The sequence below is a fragment of the Tenrec ecaudatus genome, chromosome 11, assembly GCF_050624435.1.
Source record: "Tenrec ecaudatus isolate mTenEca1 chromosome 11, mTenEca1.hap1, whole genome shotgun sequence".
NCBI classification, from domain to species: domain Eukaryota; kingdom Metazoa; phylum Chordata; class Mammalia; order Afrosoricida; family Tenrecidae; genus Tenrec; species Tenrec ecaudatus.
Genome location: NC_134540.1, coordinates 91,209,779 through 91,234,077, shown reverse-complemented (window position 1 = coordinate 91,234,077; position 24,299 = coordinate 91,209,779). Strand labels below are relative to the sequence as shown.

General features: G+C 45.5%; 1 protein-coding gene across 1 annotated transcript in view; it reads right to left on the bottom strand.

Annotated features, from left to right (window-relative positions):
* Positions 1-24,299, bottom strand: part of COL4A1 (collagen type IV alpha 1 chain) — a 170,672-nt gene that overhangs the window by 53,167 nt on the left and 93,206 nt on the right. Inside the window, exons 3-20 of the mRNA XM_075563429.1 lie at positions 15,956-16,045; positions 15,797-15,841; positions 14,357-14,401; positions 14,186-14,248; positions 13,588-13,641; positions 13,402-13,428; positions 12,433-12,516; positions 12,272-12,334; positions 10,944-10,979; positions 10,313-10,354; positions 7,323-7,409; positions 6,321-6,347; positions 6,131-6,181; positions 4,687-4,731; positions 4,530-4,583; positions 3,633-3,674; positions 2,128-2,212; positions 1,449-1,484 (exon numbers count right to left, since the gene is read on the bottom strand). Of these exons, the coding sequence (XP_075419544.1) occupies positions 1,449-1,484; positions 2,128-2,212; positions 3,633-3,674; positions 4,530-4,583; positions 4,687-4,731; positions 6,131-6,181; positions 6,321-6,347; positions 7,323-7,409; positions 10,313-10,354; positions 10,944-10,979; positions 12,272-12,334; positions 12,433-12,516; positions 13,402-13,428; positions 13,588-13,641; positions 14,186-14,248; positions 14,357-14,401; positions 15,797-15,841; positions 15,956-16,045 (976 nt within the window). The remainder of the gene's footprint in view (positions 1-1,448; positions 1,485-2,127; positions 2,213-3,632; positions 3,675-4,529; positions 4,584-4,686; positions 4,732-6,130; positions 6,182-6,320; positions 6,348-7,322; positions 7,410-10,312; positions 10,355-10,943; positions 10,980-12,271; positions 12,335-12,432; positions 12,517-13,401; positions 13,429-13,587; positions 13,642-14,185; positions 14,249-14,356; positions 14,402-15,796; positions 15,842-15,955; positions 16,046-24,299) is intronic.

The window sequence follows — 24,299 nt, the reverse complement described above, 5'->3', positions numbered from 1 at the left end:
AAAAGGTGATGCTAAACAAAGTGAGGGAAGAGGCAGGATTTGGGATGTCAAGAAGGGAGAAAATACTGATGCGAATAAAGACCAGATTTGGGGGAGAGGGAAGAGAGGACACAAAAACCTTTGCAGTGAGTCGCAGGGATCGAAAGATGGGAGTGCTCAGGGAAGATGAGCCACTTTGAAGGCCTTTCACTGGACTCACTGGTGAGAAAGCTCAGAAGGGCTAACTCCATGTCCAACACTTCTTCAGGGACCGGACCATTGGACTGTATCATGTGTGCACGACAGGCCAATCAAACGGCTTAAATTTTTAAAAAAAATAAAGAATTGAAGGGCATCCATATTGGCTTTAGTCCAATACTCAGGACCCCAGTCAGGAGCAGGTGAAAAGAGAATGCACCTCTGATGGAGCAAAGAAAGGAACAGTTACATAAGCCACCACCCAGCAGTCACCAGCTCCGGAGTCAAGTCCAGCGATTGCGGTGTAGGAAGCAGAGGATGTGAAGGAGCCATCTGAACAGAAGGCAGTGGTTCAGGCAAGGAAGAAGCCTCTTGAGAGACCAATTTTCATTAAAAAAAATTTTTGCTTAAAAGTTATGGGTTAGGAAATAGAATTTGAACAGTCGCTGTTGAAAGTTTGATATAATCAGAGGAGGCCGGTGGGCAGATGGGCAGAAAGGTGGGTCGTGTTTAAAATCAGCGAGAGGAAAGTGGGGAACAGTGGTGCTCTCAGACCAAAATGGTGCCAGCAGCCGCCCTGTAGTTTCCAGGGCGCGTGGGACCTCCGATCAGACTGCGCACTATGTCTGCTCTAGGAGCTGTAAGACAGCATTTGCGCACACGCTCCCTCACACGTGCACACGCATGTGGCTGTGTGTACTCTGCGAGCCACCAAACCAGTCTATCAGAAGACACGTAAGGGGCGTGCATGAAACGATGGCAGAGAGTACAGACAGAGCGCAGGATGCCGGTGTGGGGTTCCGGAAAGGAGCGAGGACAGAGGAGAGGCTGGCCGGTTGAAGAGGGTTCGTGCTGAGCTCCCTCTTGAGAGGGACAGTGTAAGCAAAGACACGGAGGCTGAACGGACGCATGTGCACTCTGACCAGGAGGGCCCTGGAAGGACGGAGGCGATTGTCTGGAGTGGCAACTGAAAACGACACTCCAAAGGCCAGTCACAGCATGGTGAGCTCAAGAGCAGTAGCGACTTCGAGAGAGAGATGAAGGGGTGTCCTCGTCCGTGCTTATTAAGGTCACGGTAAGTCGACAACTTGTGAAACACCATGTGCAAACCTCGCTACCATGCATCCAGCTTTCCTCACTAGAATAACATGCAGTGACACTGCTAGCTATTTGTAGCTATTTTTCTACTGCACAGGATTATACACATGCTCAAACATTAACCAGAGAGAAGGAACACAAATGTTCTAGAGAAAAGAGTGAAGGACTGGTACCTGGAGGGCCTGGTTGACCTTGTATTCCTGGGAAACCTGAAAAGGGAGAGAGACAGTTAGACAAATGGAGACTAGGTCGTTGCTCAGTTACACTTTCTCTTTCTTTGCTACAAATCTCTCCTGGGATGCTCGGAAGCAGCCGTGCTTAGAAGGCACATAGGAACATGAACTGGAAGCCAGCCCAGCCTCTCTCGTGCAACTTCCATGTTCCTGGAGCGTCACAGTGGGCAGGGGCAGGGCTCCCTTGATGTGACCCTGAAGTCTCACATGCAAAAAGACCTGGTCACCCACCAGTCCTGCAAGCCACATGTGATGTTTTAAAAATATGCATGAGTGCAGGTGAAAAACCAGAGAGGGGTAAGATGGGGTGGGTTGGGATGAGGTGGGGTGGGTTAGGGTGGGGATGGGATGGGTTGAGGTGGGTGGGATACAGTGGGGATGGGATGGGGTGGGATGGGGTGGAAATGGGTTGGGATGAGGTGGGGTGCGATAGGATGAGGATGGGATGGGATGAGGTGGGTGGGATACAGTGAGGATGGGATCGGATGCGGTGGGGTGAGGATGGGTGGGGTGGGTGGGAAGGAGAAGGGTAAGGGAAGGGAAGGAAGGAAGGAAGAAGTGCAAAGAAAAGAAGAATGGAAAAGAGAGGAAGGAGAAGGGAGGGGGTAACACAACGTACCTTTGGGACCCGGCAGCCCTCTGATGCCTGGAGTTCCTGGGGAACCTCTTTCTCCCTTTTCTCCAAGAGGTCCTGTGCCGATGACCTACATTTGAGAAGGAAAGAACAGCCCGGGGCACAGGCGTGGTTGGAAGGGGCCTAGCACAGAGAGACCCCTTAACCCATCCTCTTGACCCCAAGGAGCGTGGACGTGGAAAGGACGGGGAATATGAGAAGTCGTCTTGAAAGCAGAGTTTATGCATTTTCTGAAACGCCTTCTTTGCAGCGAAATTGGCCGGGCAGTTTTGCTTCCTTTCCTACAAGTCCGCCTGGCAGCGTTTCACCTAGTGTGCTCGTGCGTTACGGTTACAATAATATTAATTTTGGAGCTCGTTTGGTTTGGACTTGTTAAATGTACACAGAAGCCATAAAACGAATATTCTACCTTAAAGGATATTTTCCAGGGAAATGCCTTTAAATGTCCTCAGGCACTATGTAACAGGAACATTGAAAACTTTTTATTAGAAGAAGCTTTCCTGTTTTGTTTCGAATGGTCAGCGTTGAGCTATTCTTGTAAAAGTCAAAGGAATAGTTCAAGAAGAGCGTGCTGCAGGCGTCACCCATACATGACATTGCTGAATTCAAGGAATCAGCCAAGTCCAGGATTGCAAGTCGCCTAACTGGCCATCAAGGTATAATTCCTTTTGATCAATTAAATGAGAAGATATTATTGAAATACTAGCAGTCTGGGCTAACGGGGTTAAGGTCAGCAGGGGGTAACTGGATGCTGCATAAGCAATAGGCTTGCACAGGATTAAAAGCCGTTAAGAAGGGTCCAGGCTTTGATGCAATATTCTGATTTATGAATATGTCACTTAAGCAAAAATGATTCAAATCTTCTCACAAAGAAAACAAACTAACTGATGTATTCAAACATACTCACCACAGCACATTTCCATGAATGTTAGCCAACAAAAGAATGGTAACACTGTCATGGTTTTCAAAGCATTTGAGGCAAACTGCCTAAAACTATTAAAGAACATCACTATGACAGGATGCTAAAAAACTGAATACTAGGAATGTCATTTTCAAAAAAAATAGAATGTTTATTTTGGGAAAGAAAAATATGTTACACGTGCCGGTTTTATATATGCCATAAAATATTATTTGTAAAAATAAACCTTGATTTGCTACAGTACTGAAATTATAGATGGTTTCTTTCCCTTATAGACAACTTTCAATGGCTTATTAAGGGGAAAAAAAGTTGCTAATATTCTTAGCCATAGTAAATCTTTTATTTTCATGGAAATAAGGATACTTTAAAAATATTTTAAAGCCATAAATAGTAAATATCAAACTACACAATTGAAATCACAAAATAATTCTTTCCCACCGCATGAATCCCCCTGACAGAGAAATGCAGCTCCAGGAAAGCGGGCCGAGAGCTGGTGAGATGTTAGGGTGCAGCCCAGCTCCTTTCTTCCCTCCCTCCCAAAGCTCCCACAGACCAACGAGCGCTGACTTACGATGCCAGGTGGGCCTGGGGGGCCGGCTTCCCCTTTTTCTCCCTACAGAAGAAGAAAAAAAAATCATTCGACTTGTATCATTTTATTACACAGACAACTCTCCCTGCAGAATGCAGGCTCAGTTTTTCCTTCTTCCGAAAAAACAAACCTATGTCCACCACACATGGAAATTACTTTGCTCTCTCCTTTGTGTGCTACCTGTCATTTTTATCTACGGCAACGGGAGACTTCTCCCGGCCATGCGTTGGAAGCTAATTCATCCTCTTAAAAGGAGCCTGCAGCATCTGTTGTGCTGAGCGCGTCCTCCTTCCGAGCACGCTCCCAGTATCTTTTTCTCCTTCTCGTTTTAATTGGAAACAAGCCCGGGACGTGGCGCCATAGCGCTGCAGTCCGTTCCACGTGCACTTGTCCGTCTTTCCAGCCACGCAGAGCGGCGTCTCATGGAGCCACTTGTGACAGACGCTGCATCAGTGCAGGTCAGGGTCTTCATCACCGCGATGAAATAAAATTACACAAACGCTCGGGATTGCGACATGCAGGACTTACAGAAAGGATTTCTAAGTCCATCTAAAACTTCGAGGTCAATGTCTAAGGTTACGCTGGGGACAAACCGTCACTCCACTCCCGAGTGGATGCTGGAAGAAGGGGATGCTTTACGTTCTTCACGACCCTGCTCTGCGTGCCTGGTCGCTTTATAAGCAGGGGAAAGCAAGCTACTATCTCAAAGACTAAACGCGTCAAAGAGTAGAAAATTGTATATATCTTTTCTTTTAAGAAGCCACACCCAAATAGATCTCTTTTTCCCCTCTCATTGGAGCCCCTTATTCTAGGAATACACCAACTTCCAAATTTGGCTTCAAAATGAAAGTTTAAAAGTCAATATATTATCACCATTACCTTTAAACCCTTTTGGCCAGACAGTCCTGGGTATCCGGAGTCACCGGGTGTGCCCTAGAATGGAAGAGGAGAACCGTTGACTATCCTGCACAGAGGAAGGTAATGATTCGATTACTTTTCATTTAAATTATGTTAAAAAGTTCAGAGGGCTACTTACTGCATCCCCTTTTTCTCCTTTTTCACCATCCTTTCCAGGTTTTCCCTGAATAGTAGAGATTTAACCATTGGTTTTTAGAAAATAATAACAATAAATATGCTGTAACATCAATGCTATGGTCCACAGACAAGGTCATATGTCATATTTCTTAAGAAACCACCAGGAGCATGAGAAACAAAGAGCCTGTTAAGTTGACCATACAACCATACACTGAGGGATATATTTATTATACAATGAATAACTGTAACAGAGTTATAGTACAAGAGGACTTTTCTATTAAAAATGTAATCTCATCAGACACTAAACCTTCAAAGGTAACTACGGCATTGTGGTACCATCGCTAATAGAGAAATGTTCCTGTTGGCCACTGGAATTTGGTATGCAAGTGATTTGCTTTAAGCAAGGTTTCCATATGCTGTTGTGGAGTTGATGTTAGGAGTCACTGAACTGCCCCCAACTCATGGCGGTCCGTGCACTTTACTATTGGACCACTGTGGTTCACAGGTGCACGGGCTGGTCTTTGGAAGCAGATCATCAACCCGTTCTGACTAGTCTGTCTGAGTCGGGAAGTTTAGCTGCAAACTATGCTCCAAATCACAGCAGTGGGTCATCTCCACTGAGAATTGAGCGGCGGCTACACTTTAAAGTGCGTTGGCTGGAAATTGAACCCAACGTTGTTACATGCTATCCTTGAAATACCACTGCCCTTCTAGGAGGGCTCTTTATTTCAAGGAAGAATCCATAAATGTCTCAGGCCACCGGAAGTTAATACAGTGTGCTGGGCACTTCTTCCACTATTCCTAGGCAGGTGCACTTTGAAACAGGTCTCCCTTTTTGGGGTGTGTGTGTGTGTGTGTGTGTGTGTGTGTAACATCTCAGTGCTACTGTGAGGACAGCAGAAAAGGCATTTCACCTGCTCATATTCTAGCCCCATCAGTACCTCTAATCAAGGCGAGGGGTAGACACCACTGCTAAGAACCTCCTTGTCACACCACAACTGCCTCACCTTCACAGTGAGCTAAGTAAGCTGAGTAACAAAAGGTCTTCGTTGACCTCCCTGAAGGTCTTTAAATGGTGTTGCTAGGTGCCCTGGCCCCTGAGTAGAACTATCTTCTTTGTGGTCCCAGGGCTGCTTTTGTTCAAAGTAGATGGCCAGGATTTTCTTCCCAGGTGTTTCTGGGTAAACTCAAATCCCCCACCCTACAGTGAGCAGCCAAGGGAGTTAACCATTGGTATGGACCAAAGACTCCTTGGAGAGGACGATGGTTCTTTGTATTTCTGCTTCGACAGAGATTTCAGAGAAGCCTTCCTGAACGTGAAAGGGTTCAGCCAGAAGCCAAACCATCCCTAGAGGTTTCAGTCTTCTTTCAGAGTGTGCAAATTCTAAGCCTGAGAGAGCCACGACGTGACGAGAAGGACTACAAGGACATCTGACAGGACTTACACGAGGGCCTGGTTTCCCGGGTTCCCCTTTCTCGCCAGCCCCAGGCATCCCCTTAAAAGAACAAAGAGAAAAAAGTAGGTTGAATATTAAATTAGGTAATTATTCAAACAAGCTGAAGTAAGCTAGTAAGTTAAAACTAATACCCCGTAGTCATTCATAAAAATATTTATGATAATGATTTCGAACTTACCGGATATCCAATTTCACCTTTTTGCCCCTACAAGAGTGACAGGGGAAAAAAATCAGTTAAAAGAAAAAAATAAATAAAACAAATTGCCTAACACATAGATTCCCAAACTTATTTGCTCTACCCCCCCCCTTTTTTTTTTTAGAAAAACAAAACAAAAAGACAAATACTCAGCATCCTCCTGGTCATTGAAATTTTGGTGCTATGGCCTGGAAGCCAGGATAAAGCATTGGTATCTGTTTTGCAGACTCCCTGGATCAGGCCAGGACCCCAGAAGTCATGGGTCTAACAGATACTCTATCTGGTCTAACAGATAATTTTCTCTAATATGCTAGATTGCACAGGGAAATGGGGGAGGGACTCTTTTCTGATCTACTAGGGGACTTCAAAAAATTAATAGCAACAAAACCTTTTTGAATCCACTTTGTATTAACAAATTCACCTGTTTGTATTGTTTTTAAGTTTCACTTCCTAGCACTGACTGGGTTGTGGGTTTAAGAAAATCAAAACCAAAAACCATACTTGTCGCCGCCCTAGAGGACAGAGTAGAACTGCCTTTGTGAGTTTCTGAGACTGGAACTCTTTTCAGGAGTAGAAAATCTCATCTATCCCTGCAAAGCAACTGGTGGTTTCAAACAGCTGGCCTTTTGGTTAGCAGCCAAGTGTCTAACCCACTGCATCACCACGGCTCCCAAGTTCAAGGGCAGGATTAATTATAACTGATCTATGTAGACCGTAACTTCTCTCCTACCTTTAAGTTGTCTCCTTCCAGCTGACCCAGTCTTATCCTCAAATTTGAATACATTTAAGAAGATTTTAGTTGAGTCAGACTTAAATAACTTGCTCTCAAAATTGCTACTGCAAGGGACTTAATATTCTACCTATTAGTTTTCTTGCTCAGGACAGACTTCCATGGGGCACTGATTTTGACCTGGCTAATCTTTATCCTGTGGGATTTTCCAAAAATTATAAAGCCAATCTTCAGTGGACAAAATCCTGCCAGACCTTTTCTCCCTTTGTAGCAAAGTCTCCTTTCGGTTGAACTTGAGCTTGTCCTGGTTCTCCTGGAGGTCCAATGACACCTTGATCACCCTGTGGATACAAACATTGGAAACTGATTAGGCCCAGAAATAATCACATAGAGAAGAAATGTGCCGAGGACGAAAAGACCTAAGATAAAACCTAAAATAAAATTACATTTAAAATGTAATTCTGTGCTCTTCTATTCTAATCCGCAGTCTGTCTCTACAGAAAAGTAAACGTCAGTAGAGAGAGGGTACACAAAATACTAATGCCATCTCGAGGAGTCAGGGAAAGGCCGACAGGCACCAGGACTTAGGAGGAACGGCATCTGAATATCTACAAACAGCAAAACAAATACGAGCGAAACCCATTCCTGTCAAGTCTGTTTCAGATCACACCAACCACCCAGGGTTTCCAAGGTCATCATGTTGATGGAAAGCAGACTGCCTCCTCCTTCTCCCAAGGAATAGCTGGGGTTTTGAACTACTGACTCTGAGGTTAAAAGCTGAACTCTCAATCACTGTGCTACCAGGACTCCTTTGATTACCCATAGGATACATGATATCTATCTCTCTCTATATATGCACCTACATATATATACACAGGATATATATACAGCACTGCATATAGTACAGTGTGCATAGTACAATATGTATGTATTTGTGTAGTATGGTATATATACACACATATCCTGTACCATTGTTATTTGATGAGATGGAGTACAGGGACCAAAACAGCCGAATAAAGCTTGGAGAAAAAAAGAAAGAGGTATTTTCAGGTAAGCCAATAACAAAAACGACCATGGAGGATTTTCTTCCCCAGCTGTCTTAACTGCTGGTTCTAATTAGAAGCAAAGTGCAATCCAGCTACCACACCATAAGTTATGTCCACCTTTGTCCATTGCAGAACACTGTGCTCTTTGGATTGTGCGGTTTATGAAATGACTGGGACAAAATCAGAGGGCGAAAGGTCTTCTAATGGTACTTAGAGCCTGCCTAGGTCCAAGCTGCCTTCGGTGCCACCTGGTGGCGCTTGTGTCCACTATGCCAAAACCCAATGGAAATGGAGCTAGGACTCACAGCAAGTGTGGCTGCCAACAGGGGGAAGCACTCACCTCTTAGTGCCCAGTTCATGGGTCTGCTCCGATCAATACCAGATCAGAGACCCAGCTTTACTCTCCTTTCTCTCTAACACGAGGGTGCCAGGTCTAGTCAGTGCTGTGCAAGGACCCCAAGACTGAAGTGTTGGCATGACGGAGGCTCTTACCTAGGACGCAGGCGAGACTCCACTTGGTTCATCACAGATTCCCCTTGCGGCCGCTTTACGCATGCTTAGCATGAACTTTGAGAGAAGCAGGCCAGAGCCATTGGTTTGGGATACATTTGCAAAGGGGCGTGAGAGATGCTATTGCTTAGAGAAAGGAAGAAAGCATTTTCTCAGCAGCCCGAAACAGTGACGACTACAATAATGATTTTTGAAGGTATTCTTCAGGGGGAAAAAAAAAGCTCTTGCCAATGTTTGCAAAGATTCAGCGGCCAAATCGGAATACATGTGATAGGTCCTCTACTCAAGGGGAAGGTCTGTCGGTTCTAGCTTTACGGAGGGGTGCTAAACTAAGGTGCCTCCGAGGACTAAGATGATAGCCCTGGAGCTAAAGTAAGGCTCCACTGTTGCATTAAACTTGTCCAAAGTCTCTTTTTCTGATTTCTGAAAGATACAGGCTGTTGCCTCAGAGCTGCCACTTCCAACAATCTTTCACCATCCTCAGCAAACAATCGAGAGAATCAAGAACATGGTTTGTGAAATGTTCACCAGTAAATGTTTGGCAGCATGTCTCAGAAGGATGCTCACACAGCATTCTTCAAAAGACTCTATGTAGGGCCTAACCAGTGGGTCCAAGAAATCTCTGTTAGCTAAGACAGAGCCAACCTTGTAAAGTTTCAACTTGCCATTAGCTTACAACTATACATAATCCCTAGCCCCCATGGTATAATCACATAGTATTCTTTTGCCCACTTTTCCCTTGTAAGATTTCAATCTTTCTTTTCTTCGCCACTTTTCTGTGTAAAGGTTTGCTCCGCCCTCAGAACGATGAAGTATTTGGGAGACTCCTCCGTAGGGATTGCCCAATCGGGACCACGCCACTCCTCCAATCAACCTCTTTCCTTTAATCTTAGGAGAACCTGCCAGGGTGCTTTCTGATGGCACCCTCTTTGGTCCATGGTTCTTTCTTCTCAGGCCCCTAAGGACTTAGAGTCGTAGACCTATGCCCAATCGAGAAGAGTGGTTGGGGGGGATAGCGGGAGTTGATCTTCAGTTATGTTCTCCTAGATCTTAGCATGCTGGTCTTTATCACGGACAGGCTTAATGCAGGCCTGTGATCAACATGCAAGTCTAAATATTTACTCTTACACAATGCATGATATGCCTGGACTTCTGAGTGCCTCTGAATATTCTGATTAAACTCCCAGTATAGGTAACTATAAATAACGACCTAAATGTATTTTCTTTTGGTAAGAACACACGGATTGTTTTGAAAGCCACAGTGGCATTGCCCCACTCGTGTCAGAGAGAGGCCTCCAGCACAAGGGCTAAGCCACTGTGACCCCTCGTTAGAAGTAGGTCACCAAGCCTGCCTTCCTATCCAATCGCAGGAGGGAACTCCACCGAAATCTGTTGAGCCTCCGCCGGAGTCGAGGGGTGGGGGTCTACGAGGCGCATGGGTTGGGAAGCCAACCGGGATCTTAAGCAAGACCATTTTACCACTGAATCACCAATGCGTCATGATTTCGCCTACAGCACTTCAGTACATTCCAGCTGTGCATCAGAAGAAAGATATGAACAAACTAAAGGACACACAGAGGAGAGGAACTATGTTTACCAGGGATGTGCTAAGGCACCCGACTGAGATGTGGAAATGGACACGCTCGCATGCTCAGAACCGTGAATGCTTCAAAACAGTGCGCACTCACCTTGTCGCCTTTCGGTCCTTGAAAACTGAGGCCCATTTGCCCCTGTTAATTAAAAATTAGATTTTCATCATCAGAGGTATTTTGTTCAAAATTACATCACAGAATCTACATAAAGTTCAATCACATAGACTTCAGGCAATACTTACTGTCTTATAATTTCATTATGCTTTCAAGAAATTTGTATCATGTACTTAATGCATATTTTTAAAAGCCTTCAAAAGATTATGGGGATAGAATACTCTAGCAACCTGTTTTTAAAAGGGAAGGCTTTTCAATGCCCGCTTTATAAAACTAAGAGAAAGAACAGCGAGTCTGAGACAATCCAAGAGAAATTATATGAAAAGTTGAACGGACGGATGGACAGATGAGTGCAGATGATAGCGATGGATAAGTAAACATAGGTTACATCTGTGAATACACTGATAGATGAATAGGTAGATCTATAGGGGACAAATAAATAGATGACTAGAGCAACAGGCATGTAGATACACAGGTAAATAAAAGACTTATTAATTTCCAAAACTATTTCTCAAAAAGCAAAGAATAAAACATGGCAATTTATCTATTTTTTCCCTAATTGACAGGTATAAGTATACTAGTGTTAAATAAAGACAACGAAAAAGATCTCTACCTTTTCACCAGGAGGGCCAGGAGGGCCTGGGGGACCCTAGAAGAAAGAGTTTGTTAATTGCATATGATTCACCACCTTCATTTGCTTGAAATGATTCTCTGTATCGAAGCTATCTTAACACTACATGGTTCCCATGATGCTTTATTTGTTAAATATTTAAATTTTTTTCCTGTGCCAGAGAGCTGAAAAACTTTTAGAGTGATCATCAATCAGTCCAGGAAGACTAACAGGGATGGAAGTAGCTCACGGGCACAGACATTGCCTTCTGGAATTCCAATAACGTAACAGCTGCAACCAATGACAGATTCAATCATCAAACTCTCAACCCTAGCGTTTCTGATTGGCCATTTTAGATTCAACTCTTCAGCCTTAAAAAATTGAGTCAAAAGTTCTTCAAATGAGATGGTTGTGCACTAAAAGATTTTCCAGGGTAATAACATTTCAGAATGAACTCTAAAATGACTTTTAAAAGAACACATTAGTCGTTCTTTACGTAAAAGAAAAAAAACTGTTAACATTTATTTAAAAGAAGGCAAATGAGGCTATTTTACACGAATGTGTAGTAGAAAACGTGCTTTTTAAAAAACAAAATAAGTAAATTAAAAAGCTAGATCTGAAAATCTCCAGAGGGGCCTCTCAGGGTAACTGAGTATGACAAACTCGGTTGCATTAGGCATTGGGATCGACTCAATGGCAGTGAGGATTTTCAGAAACACGAGAAGGGATCTTACTAGTATCGGCTCACTGGTGCTCTCAAAAAGTGTTAGAATGTGGAGAAGACAGCCCTCTCTTTATTGAGAATCATTAGCTGGGAAGGAGGGCAGCGAGACCAGTCTAATCAGAAGCCAATCTCAGGATGCTCAGGTTCAGAGGTCTTAATAACAAAATGTGAAGTAAGGCTGCTCGTAGCTGCTGTCAGGTTTGTGCATGACATCCTACAAGCAGCAGATCGCTCTGACAGATTGCTCTCCGTACGGTCTCCCAGGCCAGAGGTGGCCTTGCCCGTCTTTAACTCGGCTTCTCCAGGCCCTGGAAACCACAGTACCCAGTCTATCCCTACAATCGTGACTTTGTTAGATTTGGGGGTGCAATTTGGCATCCAGTGCCCTCCTGCAGCATGATTATCATCTTGGTACACACAGTTCCGGGACGATGGGTGCCAGGCCTGGAGGCCAGTCAAACATTTTTTATAAGAAAGACGCTCATTCTTCCGAATCCAAATTGAGAGCGAATCCTGTGTAAATGTTTCGTTGACATATCTCTTATTATCATGACCCAACACTGGTTGTTCTTTGAAGGATTCCAAAAAGGTACTTCTCAAAACTTACTGGTGGGCCCAAAAATCCTGGAGGGCCGACGGGACCTTGTAACCCTGGGATTCCAGGTGAACCCTAGAATTTATTGAGGGAAAAAAATTAAAATGCAAATTAGAAAATGTGAAGTAGAAGATGACTCACGGTGTGCTTATCATTATCTAGAAAATGCTTACTGCTGGTCCTGGATGTCCGGGATACCCTCTTTCACCTTTCAGCAGTGTCCCAGGAATATGGCCAAGTATTTCACCTGGCTCACCCTGTGGGGTCGAAGCAGAAGACAAAGTCATAAATGTTCACAGCCATGGAAAGACTAACAGGCAAACACAACTGCACAGAACTAGCCTACAAGCTGGGCGACATCAACGAGACCGGGCCTGTCTACTTTACTCATGCCACTGCCTTCACTGCCAACGTGAATGCTACGCTCTCAATTCTTCTGAAACCAGAGTGAGCAGTCTTGTCGTGGTTGGAACACAGGAACCGAGTCATTGCTTCATGCGAACAAATGTGTATGAAAAATGTCCTAGCGACTGAGCGAGGTGGCAAGAACAAGGCACACTGGAGAAAGACTTGGACTCTGAGGATGGAAGGACATGATTGGGAGGGTAGGAAGGGGCCACCCTGCAGCTGCAGAAGGACTCTGGGAAAGGAGCGCCACAAGACTGCTCAAGCAAGTCATTACGGCCTTGACAGAACCGCACCCGTCAGACGCTTCCTGTAACTGTCAATTTCCCATTGAGACATTGCCTAGTGTCACCGCTTAGAAGCGCAAGTTTGAATGCATTACTCGCCAGCGGCTTTAAAGCAACAGCGTGGCAGGGTTTATGAACGCGACGTCATCCAGTCAAAGTGATCTAGAGTACGTGTGTTGCTATGGCCTCTGTTAGGCAGCCAAGCTAACCCACTGCTGTGGAGTCCATTCCAGTCCAGAGCTACCCTCAAAGGCAGGGCAGAACTGCTCCACAGCTTTTCCACAGCTGCCAACTTTACAGAAAGAAACCTGCCATGTTTCTCTCCTGAAGACTACTTGGAGGGTTCGAGGCACCCATCTTTTAGTTGGCCTTTAACTGCTTAACCGCTGCGCCACCAGGGCCCCTGTTTTCGGCAATGTCCCTACCATTCATCTATCAAATAGAACGTACCTTCATTCCTGGCAACCCTTGAGGTCCCTGGAAAAGAAAAGGTTAACATTGGTTTGTTACGCCAATATTTTCTTTCTCAAAGCATCATGATATCACCATATAAGTGCATACAAACAAGCAAACACTAGCAGGGGAAGTGAGACATTACTGAAGACACACATTTGGGTACAACAATGCTATACTTACGGGATTGCCAATGTATCCAGGGGAACCCGGAGGCCCAAGAGGCCCTCTGTCACCCTAAAGGAAACAGTACACAGTCATCCCCTTAAACTGCCAAAGAGCCAGGTGACAATATCATTCCCATTACCTTCATACATCACATGGTCTGAGCTTCCAGGGATATATTTAGGGGTGAGCTAAGAATCACATCCTAATCATAGTTTGCTACAAGCTTTATTTCTAGGTTTCCCTCCACCCAAGGAAAAATATAGTTAACAGCATGATTTATATGAACAAGGATCAAAAGGAGGGTTTTCTTATTTGATTTAATAATGAAGAAATACTCACGACATATAGGTAAGAAATCTGGTGCTTAAAAGTAATTTAATTTTAGGATCAAATTTTAGGATAAAAATCTACAGACACATACACCAAAAATAAAGGCCTGATTTTAGCTTTCCTGATCATTACATATGAGAAAAATGTTTTTCTTCATCAAAAATATGAAGTCTTATAGAGCTTCACATTCTGATTTTGACAACTGAAAGTATTTTAACTGAATGACTTCACCTGCCATCATAAACGTGTACAAAGCGGGGACACATTTTGGTTCTAAATTTACCTTGGTACCATTGCATCCTGGGATACCTGGAGGACCTGGTGGACCATCCTGGCCAGGAATACCCTGCGATTAAGAAAAAGAAAGAGTCATCAAAATAGAAAACTGTCTGACAAGACTATCGCTCACATGCAAGGCTTCACGGAGGAGGCAGAGCCTGTTTTATATACGTACAGGAAGTCCCGGGTTTCCTGGGTAACCAGATGCTCCTGGAGGTCCCTGTTAGGAATGGAAGTAGAAGGGTTAAAACAGAGTAGTTTCGGTGGCTTCTCCTGCCCCTCATCCACCTGGGTCCTGGAGCTAGACTCCTACTGTGGGCACTGAGCACAGACTCGGAGGCGGGGCGGTGAGGAGCCAGCTGGTGAGCCAGCTCAGCCAGGGTTCCCGAAGCCAATCCACAGGAGAAGCTGACTACCCTAGCCTTCCAACATCCAGGCTGCACACGCACACCTCCCTCTCTCCTTTCATCCTTGGCAATTTCTAAGTTTCAGAACAAACAATTAAAAAAACTAGTATATAATTAACATTTAAATCTCAAATAATTGGGAAGAAGAACTTAAAGGATAAAATCAATTCACTCAGGGAATTCTTCCCCCCACCCTGAGCGATTTCTGGTTGGCGAGCACCGGTTCAGAACACAGGATACGTTCATTCAAACACTGCTCTGTTTCCTCCACCCCCAATGTGAGGTCCTTCTCCTGACATATGGTAGTTATGTCTTACCGGGTCCTCTCCTAGCAAATGCTAAGTTAGCCAAGACGGAACTGGTCTTGTTCAGCCGCAGCTGGGGACGTCCCCCTTCGTGTGCATGCTCACGCCTGTGAATGCTCTTGAAGGCGCTGGTGTACTGCCGCGCCCACAGGTGGATGCCCAAATGCAACCACAAGGTTACCCACTCTGTCTTCTGCGCCCACAACCCAAGGGAGTGCATCAACTATGGTGCCCTCAGCCATTGTCTTTTTCTTTTTCATGGTTGTCTTTGTCTCTGGCAATGACGGCATGTAAACGCTTACGTTTATTTTACACTGTCTTGTCCTGTGCTCTTTTTTTTTAATGTACATTTAAATTTGCTTGTAAGGGATCCTTTCCCCAGAAACGGGAGTAGCAAAGGAAGGAAACTGTGAGGAAAAGAAACAAACTTGATCTCTGAGAATATTATTATTCTCTACAATCTATGAAATAATCCATTTTTGAAATGGTTGGAGATTTAAAATTAACACCCTTTCTCCCTGCCTCCAAAAAAAAAGAAAATACACTTGCACAAGATTCAGGAGCAGGCACAAATGGGCCCACACTTGGAGCAGCTGTAGTAAGCCTTGCTGCGTAAGCACCTCACCGTTCAGAAGGATTTCAGGTCAGGAAAGAATGGGGCCTTTGCTCCTTGTAAGACCCCAGGCCCACTCCCCTTCCATGTGGCTGGAGCTCTTAAGTCCACTTCTGAGAGGTCAGGTAGCATAGAGAAAGGAGAGGAAATGGCAGAAGGCCTTCTAGAAAAGCCTTAGCTCACCGGGGAGCGTTCGGAGGCGGAAGGGAGGGGGCTCACAGCCCCTCTGCTAAGCCTGCGTTGGATCCACGCTGCCCTCATTTCCCATGCTAAGTTACACTTGTACTCACCCTTGTCCCTTTTGTTCCTGGCAATCCAGGTTCTCCAGCATCACCCTGAAATAACACAGCAATGCCATTATAATGTCATAATGAGACCGTCACAAGAATATGGATCATCTTACATCCTCACCCCTGCCCCCACCACCCCCGGTCTCTATCTAGTCTTACCTTGTGTCCTGGTGGCCCATGTGGCCCTTCGGGCCCTTGCATTCCGGGAAACCCAATGACGCCTTGTAAACCCGGGAGGCCTCTTTCACCCTGAGAGAAGGAAAGCAGAGTCAGTGCGGGGCCGAGGCAGCCTGACGGGAAAGGAAGGATGCCATCAGTGAGTCCGCCTTGCACATGCAAACCTACAGAGACGGCGGCAACCGGGTGCTGCGCACAAGCTCCTGCCGCAGGCAGTGTCTCTCGGCTGCCAGTTCTCTGAGTCGTCACCCACGACTGCTGGCACAATATTCACACGCACTAAACGCGAGCGCCTTTGTTAGGGACGCCAGATGATGGTGACTTTGTGTATGGATGTGCACGGGAGGTGGGTTTCCACAGAACTGATTCTCATGGCATGAATGACGTCCTCTTGTGCCCAAACAGACCCCGCTCGAAGATTCTGTGAACAGATCACTCATCGCCTTTGCCTTTAGATGTCTTCTGAAAAAGTGGGCGGGCACAGCGTTCTTAGTATGAGTTTTCGTACCAGATATAAAGTCTTTCTTGAGCAAATCAAGTTTGGATAACAAATATCTCTTTGTTCTGAAGTGCTTTCTGCAAAGGGCCAATGGCTTGACATGGATGCTTGCTGTCCTTGTGGCGAAAGAGGAGACTAGCGAACGGTTGTAAGCGTTCAAATATGAGAAGGACCTAACCAGGACTGTCATCACACTAGAAATGACTGAGCTGGCTCCTCTTGGATAAAGACAAATGGTGTACCGGAAGGGATGAGAGTGCACGGACCAGACGAGCTGACGCCTAACAGGGGTGATGAGGATGGAGCTTTAGGGCGGGGGAGCACAGCACACACAGGCGAGAGGAAATACAACGGGGGCCAGAATAGGGCAGACTGAGGTACTGATGGTTTGCGCTGGGAGTTCTTTATATATCTCTCCCGAAAGTCGAAGACACAAGGAAGGAATACTTTGGGAATTCTCACCCATTTAGATCGCCGTGATAAAATCACTCATAATCATGATCCGAAACCAAGCGCGCCTATGAAACGATGTGGGCTTAAGTGCTCTCTGCCAAGGCAAATGAGGGAGAGCCTACCGGTTGAGCAAATAACCACTGTTGGTTCCTGAAGAGCAGAAGACGCCAGGAGGTCATAAGCAGGGCTGCCGTGGGCTCGGCTCCTCTGGTTCTAAGTTATATTGCTTCAAAGTGGAAATACACCGACATGCTGCTGCGCACTCTACCAACGGGTGTTTACTTCGAAGTGTGGCCCCCACAAAAAGGGGAAATGACAGAGTGCCAACTTCACCCGGCATCCAGCTTTCGGAGCCCCTAAAGGCGGTGCTGAGATGCTACCTGCCTAGTGCAGTTTCTTTCTTTCTTTTTAAAAAAATCATTTTATTGGGGACTCCTACAGCTGTTTTCATACTACATCCATTGTGTACAGCACATTTGTACATTCATTGCCCTCATCATTCTCAAAGCATTTGCTCTCCACCTAAGCCCCTGGCATCAGCTCCTCATTTCCCCCCCCCTTCCTCCCCGCTCCCCCTCCCTCATGAACCCTTGATGATTTCTAAATTATTATGTTGTCATATCTTACACTGTCTGACGTCTCCCTTCACCCACGTTTCTGCTGTCCGTCCCCCAAGGAGGAAGTTATATGTAGAGTCTTATAATCGGTTCCCCCTTTCCACCCCACCCTCCCGGTATCGCCACCCTCACCACTGGTCCTGAAGAGATCATCCTGTGTCTACACAGGATTCCCTGTGTCTACAGTTCCTATGTGTACCTGTGTACATCCTCTGGTCTAGCCTGATTTGTTAGGTAGAATTGGAATCATGATAGTGGGGAGGGGGGAGGAAGCATTAAAAAACTGGAGGAAAGTTGTAAGTTTCATCGTTGCTACACTGCACCCTGACTGGCTCGTCTCCTCCCCGTGACCCTTCCGTAAGGAGATGTCCAGTTGCCCACAGATGCCTAGTGCATTTTCATCCATGCAAAAATGCGGTTCTAACCGTGGAACTGCGGCCAGCGGGTTACACTGAGTGCAGTTTCATTGCCTGTATTATCCAGAAGCCAACCGACAGCATTTCAATGCATGTGGAAGAGATGTTATCACACTCCTGAGGATCAAGTGAAGTGATACAGGGATTCAAGGAAATGAAACCCTGCAGTCGGGCATGCTCTTTTGGAACAAGAGCCTCTAGGGACGGCACCCACAAAAACAGATGTTCCGAATGCCCTGAGGACATCTGCAAGGACTTGACCCCGAGTGGTAGCATCTGCCCTGCCAGGTCTCGCCATAGCTGGGAAGACGCCCATCCCCAATCTGAGATTTGTTGAAGGAAGAGTGACTGAAATGTGTTCATTGCCAGTGGAAAATAATACCAACAGGACACAAGTATACAGATAACAATACTGATGAAAAAAGATAAGACTGCAAACCATCAGCTTGTCATCCTCCCTGTATATCTTATCTTTTATCCTGATGTAGGAAATCCCACTGAGATAGAGCCCTGGACTGCCCAGAGCTGGCTAAAAATAAGCATGTTAATGTTAATGGTGGAGTGGGCATCCTGAAATAGCCCGAGACAGGAAGGTTCTGTGAAAAATAATCAATGTAAAAGCCACGTGATACTTTGGGCGGTGTGCTTTAAGGACTAAATTAATGCTGACAGTATCATTATATGACCAGGAAAGATAAGGTTTTATAACTTTCATTTTTGTCCCGGAATGCACAGAAGTCCGGAGCCAGATTAGCCAACCGATATGTTTCTCATTGAGTCAGCAGTGAAACCAAAAATAGAAATAAGGTCATCGTTCACCCCAGTCCATCTTTTTTATAGGTCACTGGAGCAAACGGGTTCCCAGCACCGTATTAAACAGCTCACCACATGAACTCAGCCTGAGGGATTGGTCCTGTTATGTCGATCTCACAGACAGGGAGAGTAAGACTCAGATGCTTTACTGACTTGTCACTTGTCACTGGGTAACCCCCTTGGGAAGAAAACACAGAATCTGAATTCCCAGTTCTGGATTTAACCTTAAGGACACATTCTTTCCCAAAAGCCATTGGAATGCTTAAGTAATCCATCCATCCCAAGAGTTTTGAAATGAAGTAGCTAAAAAGGAAGTGACTCCCCCGCGGACATGATGCTTCACACACACACTCATATTTTTAAACCTTCTTAATCTTTTGTTCAGACAAAAGTACACACGGACAATCTAAGATCCAGCTTTCTGTCCAAGTTTCTTATGGGAAACAGACAGGATAAGCATTCAAACCGCTATACAATTAGCTGGCAAGCAACGTCTGCTGTGTGCTGCCCAGATTATCCCCCGGAGCTTTGGGCCAATCTCTTGAGGGGGCGTAGGAAGAGCAAAGAGTTGGATGCATGATGTAAAGAGTTTTCCTGCCCCTCGCTTCCCAGCCAAAGTCTGCAGCTGCAACGGGCAGCCCTGCAGCGGTGCCGGGTCTCCTGCTGGAGGAGGTCAAGGTGGGAGAAGTTTGGTTAAAGTAACTAAAGAATGCAACTCCTTCATCTTTCCCACGAGGTCTTCAATGCCGAAAGGAACACTGCGACCTCACAGTTCATGCCGGGAAGAAATGATCGGAGCAGTCAGTTTTCCCGTGAACCATCAAACCAAGCCCCCCGCCATGGCGTTCTCCCCTGATGCTTCGGGGCCCCATGTGTGAGAGAGAATGATCTCGACTGAAGCAGAGCACCAGACTTTTCTTTGCTGGCACCAATGAATGGGTTCAGGCCTCCAACATAGGGTTCTTAGTGGAGCACAAACCATTCACTCCACTGAGGGGCCTCCTGTTTTCCAAGGTGACGAACTTCACAGGGGGCTACACAAGCTGCTGGGCTGCACTTGCCTCCCCTGACTTCATGCTCGCACATCAGTGCGATGCATCGCACCAGTAGTAACTTCAAAGGCTTATAGACCCAGCAAGGGAGGTTGATTCTCTTAGCTATATCGCCAGATGCGAAAACTCAGAATCTGAGGAAGAAAAACAAATGTCCATGCTCTATTGAGATGAGAGAGTACAGCCATTGGGTATAACCTTGGGGCTGAAAGTAGCCATTCTAAATTAGGCATGAAATAAGGTTTCATTCATGAAACAACTTCAAACTTGTGCTTAATATATTCTCTAAAGCTAGGATTTTTTTTAATCCATAGACTGTAGGCATAAAAGGTCCTTTATACTACTCGATTATTCCCTTCCTCTTAAAAAGAATGTGGAAACAAGGTCTTGATTCTGGGAGCCAAATGCTAGACTATAGCTTCTTTCATATCTCAGTCAGTCTAAATCAAACTAAAAATAAAACACCTGAGCAGTCTGACACTGAATTGTTGTGGGGGGGGGGTGCACGGGCCAAATATGAGGGATAATGTAATTGCTCAAAACAAACAAAACCAATTTTGAACGTGTGGTCAACAAGGCCATGGTGCAGGACAGGGTGTGCCTCTCAGCCGGACGCTCTGTGGACATGCACATAGGAACGGATCCGGGCAGCTCCTGTGTGTCACGGAGCTGAGCTCCATAGGGTCTGTAGGAATCGATCATACGCTGACATTTTGGGAGTAGAGCAAGAGGCCCTCCTGCCAGGTACCTAGGAGTAAACTCAAACTCTCATCTTCTGAGTCTGCCACTGAGCACGACAGTTTACCCTACTTCAGAGATTCTGGACGCGTGAGGGGGCTTCAAGAGGTTTGTGTAAAAAATAAAATGAAAAGATAATTGGTTTTCTCCGTGAACATCTTGAAGCCTTGCATATAGAGAGTCTGGGTAGTGTGAGCGCGTGTTGTTTGCTGTAGCGTCACCGGTGGCCTGGTGGGAGGGAGCGGAATGGTCTCGTGGGGTTCCCACGGCTGTATCACTAGCTACAAGAAGTCCCAGGGAAAGCTGTGAGCAAGACATGGTATTTTCATTATCAGCTGGTTGCATTTTTTTTCCTTTTTCTGTCATTTGCTGCCTTGAGGATTCAATTTCCAAGTGAGGTCACAACTAATTTATGGAATGAGAACATGTCCCAATGGAGCCAGGGATCACAAAGAATCCACTATGGGGAAAGATTTCAAATGATGGGTCACCGTCAATGGGTGATTTCGGGACTCAGCCAAAATTCCACAAATGAAATTCCTTGAGCCGTAGCAACAATCAGACATCTGCAGAACCATTTCCTGAGTGCCTGCACTGCTGGGAAAGTCACAGGAAGGCTACAGTTAGAGTCAAGGGTTCATGGAAAAACACTGTGACCGGCCCCATAGGGAGCTGCAGCCACACCAATAGGCTTGACCTGACAACGGAAACAGTGCCGCTGCTCCCGAGAAGAAGAGGGGAGAGGACATAACCGATCAGCTCTGAGAAACCCCAAACTAGGGCACTACAAGGGTCTGGTTCTCCTAAAGACAGAATTCCTCATGCTCTTTTTGGACCATAAACCATGTAGCTGGATTGTTTGTTTGTTTGTTTGTTTGTAATAACCGGTATTCTTAATAAAGAAGAATGCATGTATCTTAGTTACAAGTATGCAGAATATGTTTGGTAACTGCATTTGATACCAAAGATGGTTTCACGGTGGTATCATTATGGTTTGTTCTTATATTTAACATTTTAATATTAAATCAAGAGTCACCAGGCACAAAGCAGTGTGGCTGCCAGTTTTCACCTGATGTGTGGAAGAGTCACGCTTACTAGGAGAAGACACGCGGAAAGCTTCAGCAAGTACACGCAGTCGAGAGAAACTGTTGGGAGTGCAAGAGGTTGTCTCTGGAAACGAGACCACTCCCCATCTTCACAAATCCAAAGGACGAGGAGAAGCAGAAAGCTATTTAATCAAAAAGACTGACCACAAAACAGGAAACCCAGCTTCCAAATCCATGACCTTCAGGCCATACAGGATCTATTCGGTTTCTGGGAGCCACTGGAAGCATTCTGCCTATTGTAAATGGCACGGGGTTGGTTTCCACAAAGTGAACTTGGCTCCTTGTGGAAAAGACCTTAAGACACCTTCCTTGTTGACCATTTTTAATCCTGAAGAAGGAGCCCTGGTGCTGTCGTAGGTTACATGTTGGGCTGCTAATGCCCAGATCCTCCGTTCAAAACCACCAGCCGCTTCTTGGGAGAAAGCTGAGGTTCTCTGCTCCCATAAAGATTTACAGCCTCTGAAACCCACAGGGCAATTCTGCTCTGTTCTGTAGGGTTGTCGTCAGTCAGAACTGACTCACGAGCACTGAATTTATTTGCTTTTCTCTTGGGTAGTTCTGGAGTGTTCTCCCACTCCCATCCCTGCTAAAGAAATGCAAGAGTAGATGGATTTGGGAAATGGGCGTGGAGTTGACCTTGGAGTCATTGTGACCTTGCAGCCACAATGTCTGACCTTCTGATCTTGGGCTCAGCAGACCCTGCAGCCCTGAGGGTCATCCAACCCACGACTTGGCATCTGCCCACCTCTGCAACTGTATGGGCCACTTCCTTGATCTAAACCTCTCTGCATCGCAATGCCCTGGTTTTGCTTCTCCAGAGAACCCAGCCTATGACTGCTTAGAGGTCTGAATGTCCCAGAGGTGAAGGGGAAAGGTGTCTCAGTCTCTCTCTCATCTCTGGCCTATCGTTTTTGCACTCGACTTTGAGCCCCAGGACTCTTAAGGTGAAAACGCCAAACCGAGTGAATGCGGTCCACCTTGTCCCCTGCGAACGGTGCAGGCACGGCACTGATACCTGCCGCACGCAGGTCTGCATTCAAGGGTAGATCTCTGCTGGGAAAATCTGAGACGGAAGCATGGTTGTAGCCCAGAATGAATTCAGACACAACTCTGGCTTCACATAATCTAACATTAAATTTTAACACTGCTGGTCAAGTTGGTTTCTACAGCGCTAAATGCTTGGAGCTAGAGGAGCGATGCCCAATAGATACTTTGTCATTAATTATTATGTGCGAGGAAATAAAACTAATCTAACCCCAATACGCTTTCGAGAAGAACTATCACTCAACGCAAGAATAACTCAAATGAGCCCCAAGTGTCATCTTAAAGTAAAACTCTTCCCCTAAAGCCATCGAGAGGAAAGCAAACGAAGGGAGATCCCAGATTCAGTAAAAAACTGTCTTAAAAAGATAGGCAAGCTTCATCACTGATGATCTTGGGCGCATCAGCACGCTGAAGGGCATGACAGAGAGTGAAAGAGCACAAACACCGAAGCAAAACTATTTATTTGCTGCTAAAGACCTCTGCTCCCTCTGCTTTTAATGTGTGTCTTCTTTGGAATGCCCATTCCTAATTGACCAAAGAGAAATGCCCAGAACCTTTTTCTTATTAGAACTACCAAACCAAATTCACTAACATGGAGTAGATGCCAACTCATAGTGGCCCTCTAGGACAGGGTAGAACTGCCCAGGAGTTTCCAAGATGCCAACTCTTTCTACCAGTGGAAAGCCTCATTTTTCTTCCACGGAGGGCAGGCGGTTTGAAACTTCAGATCTTTAGAATTACAGCTACCAGAGCTCCTTATTCGAATGAAGGACCTTAGAAATACTTAGTTTTCTTTGGGGATCGTCACTGACTTATAGTAGTCACCTTGAGAAATTAGAAAAGGAAGGCAAAAATGATAGAATAATATTCTTCCAACATCCCGCGTGCTTACTCGCTAAAATCCTCGGCATATGCTTCCTCAGATAGCTAGTCTTTTATCAATAGCTCAATATCAATTTCCTATCAAATTGTAAGCGGTGTAGTAGATTATATATTGGGCTGTTAACCTTAAGGTCAGCAGTTTGATACCAGCAGCAGGCCTGAGAGAGAACAATGAGACTTGCTACTTCCTGCAAGATTTACAGCCTTGGAAATTCTACTCAGCACTATAGGGTTGCCATGAGTCAGAATCGACACTGTAACGAACGGGTTCTCTTGCTTTATTTTCTGGGAAACATTTGGATTTTCTGTGCCCCTGCTTTGTTAACATACTCAAATTTCAGTGAAAAGTTTCGAATTTCTTGAGCGTTTTCCCCCTGCCTTGTAGCAGAAGCCTGACCTGAGAAGTGTGTGGTGGCAGCTCATGAGATGCCCTGGCCAAAATCAAACCACGGTCTCACGTGGAAGGAGAGAGTTCTACTCCTGAACCAGCACTGCTCACAGTGCATAGGTAGCAAACCCAGGTTGGCTGAGTGGATTCTGACTCATCGCAGCAGGATCAGATAAAGTAGACCTGCCCCTTAGAGCTTTCAAAGTGGTAAACCTTTACAGAAGTGGACTGCCACAACTTTTTTGGTAACAGCAATGCACCTCAACCACTTCATAGAAACCACATAGGTTAAGGTAGACCTACTCCTTCTGAGTTTCT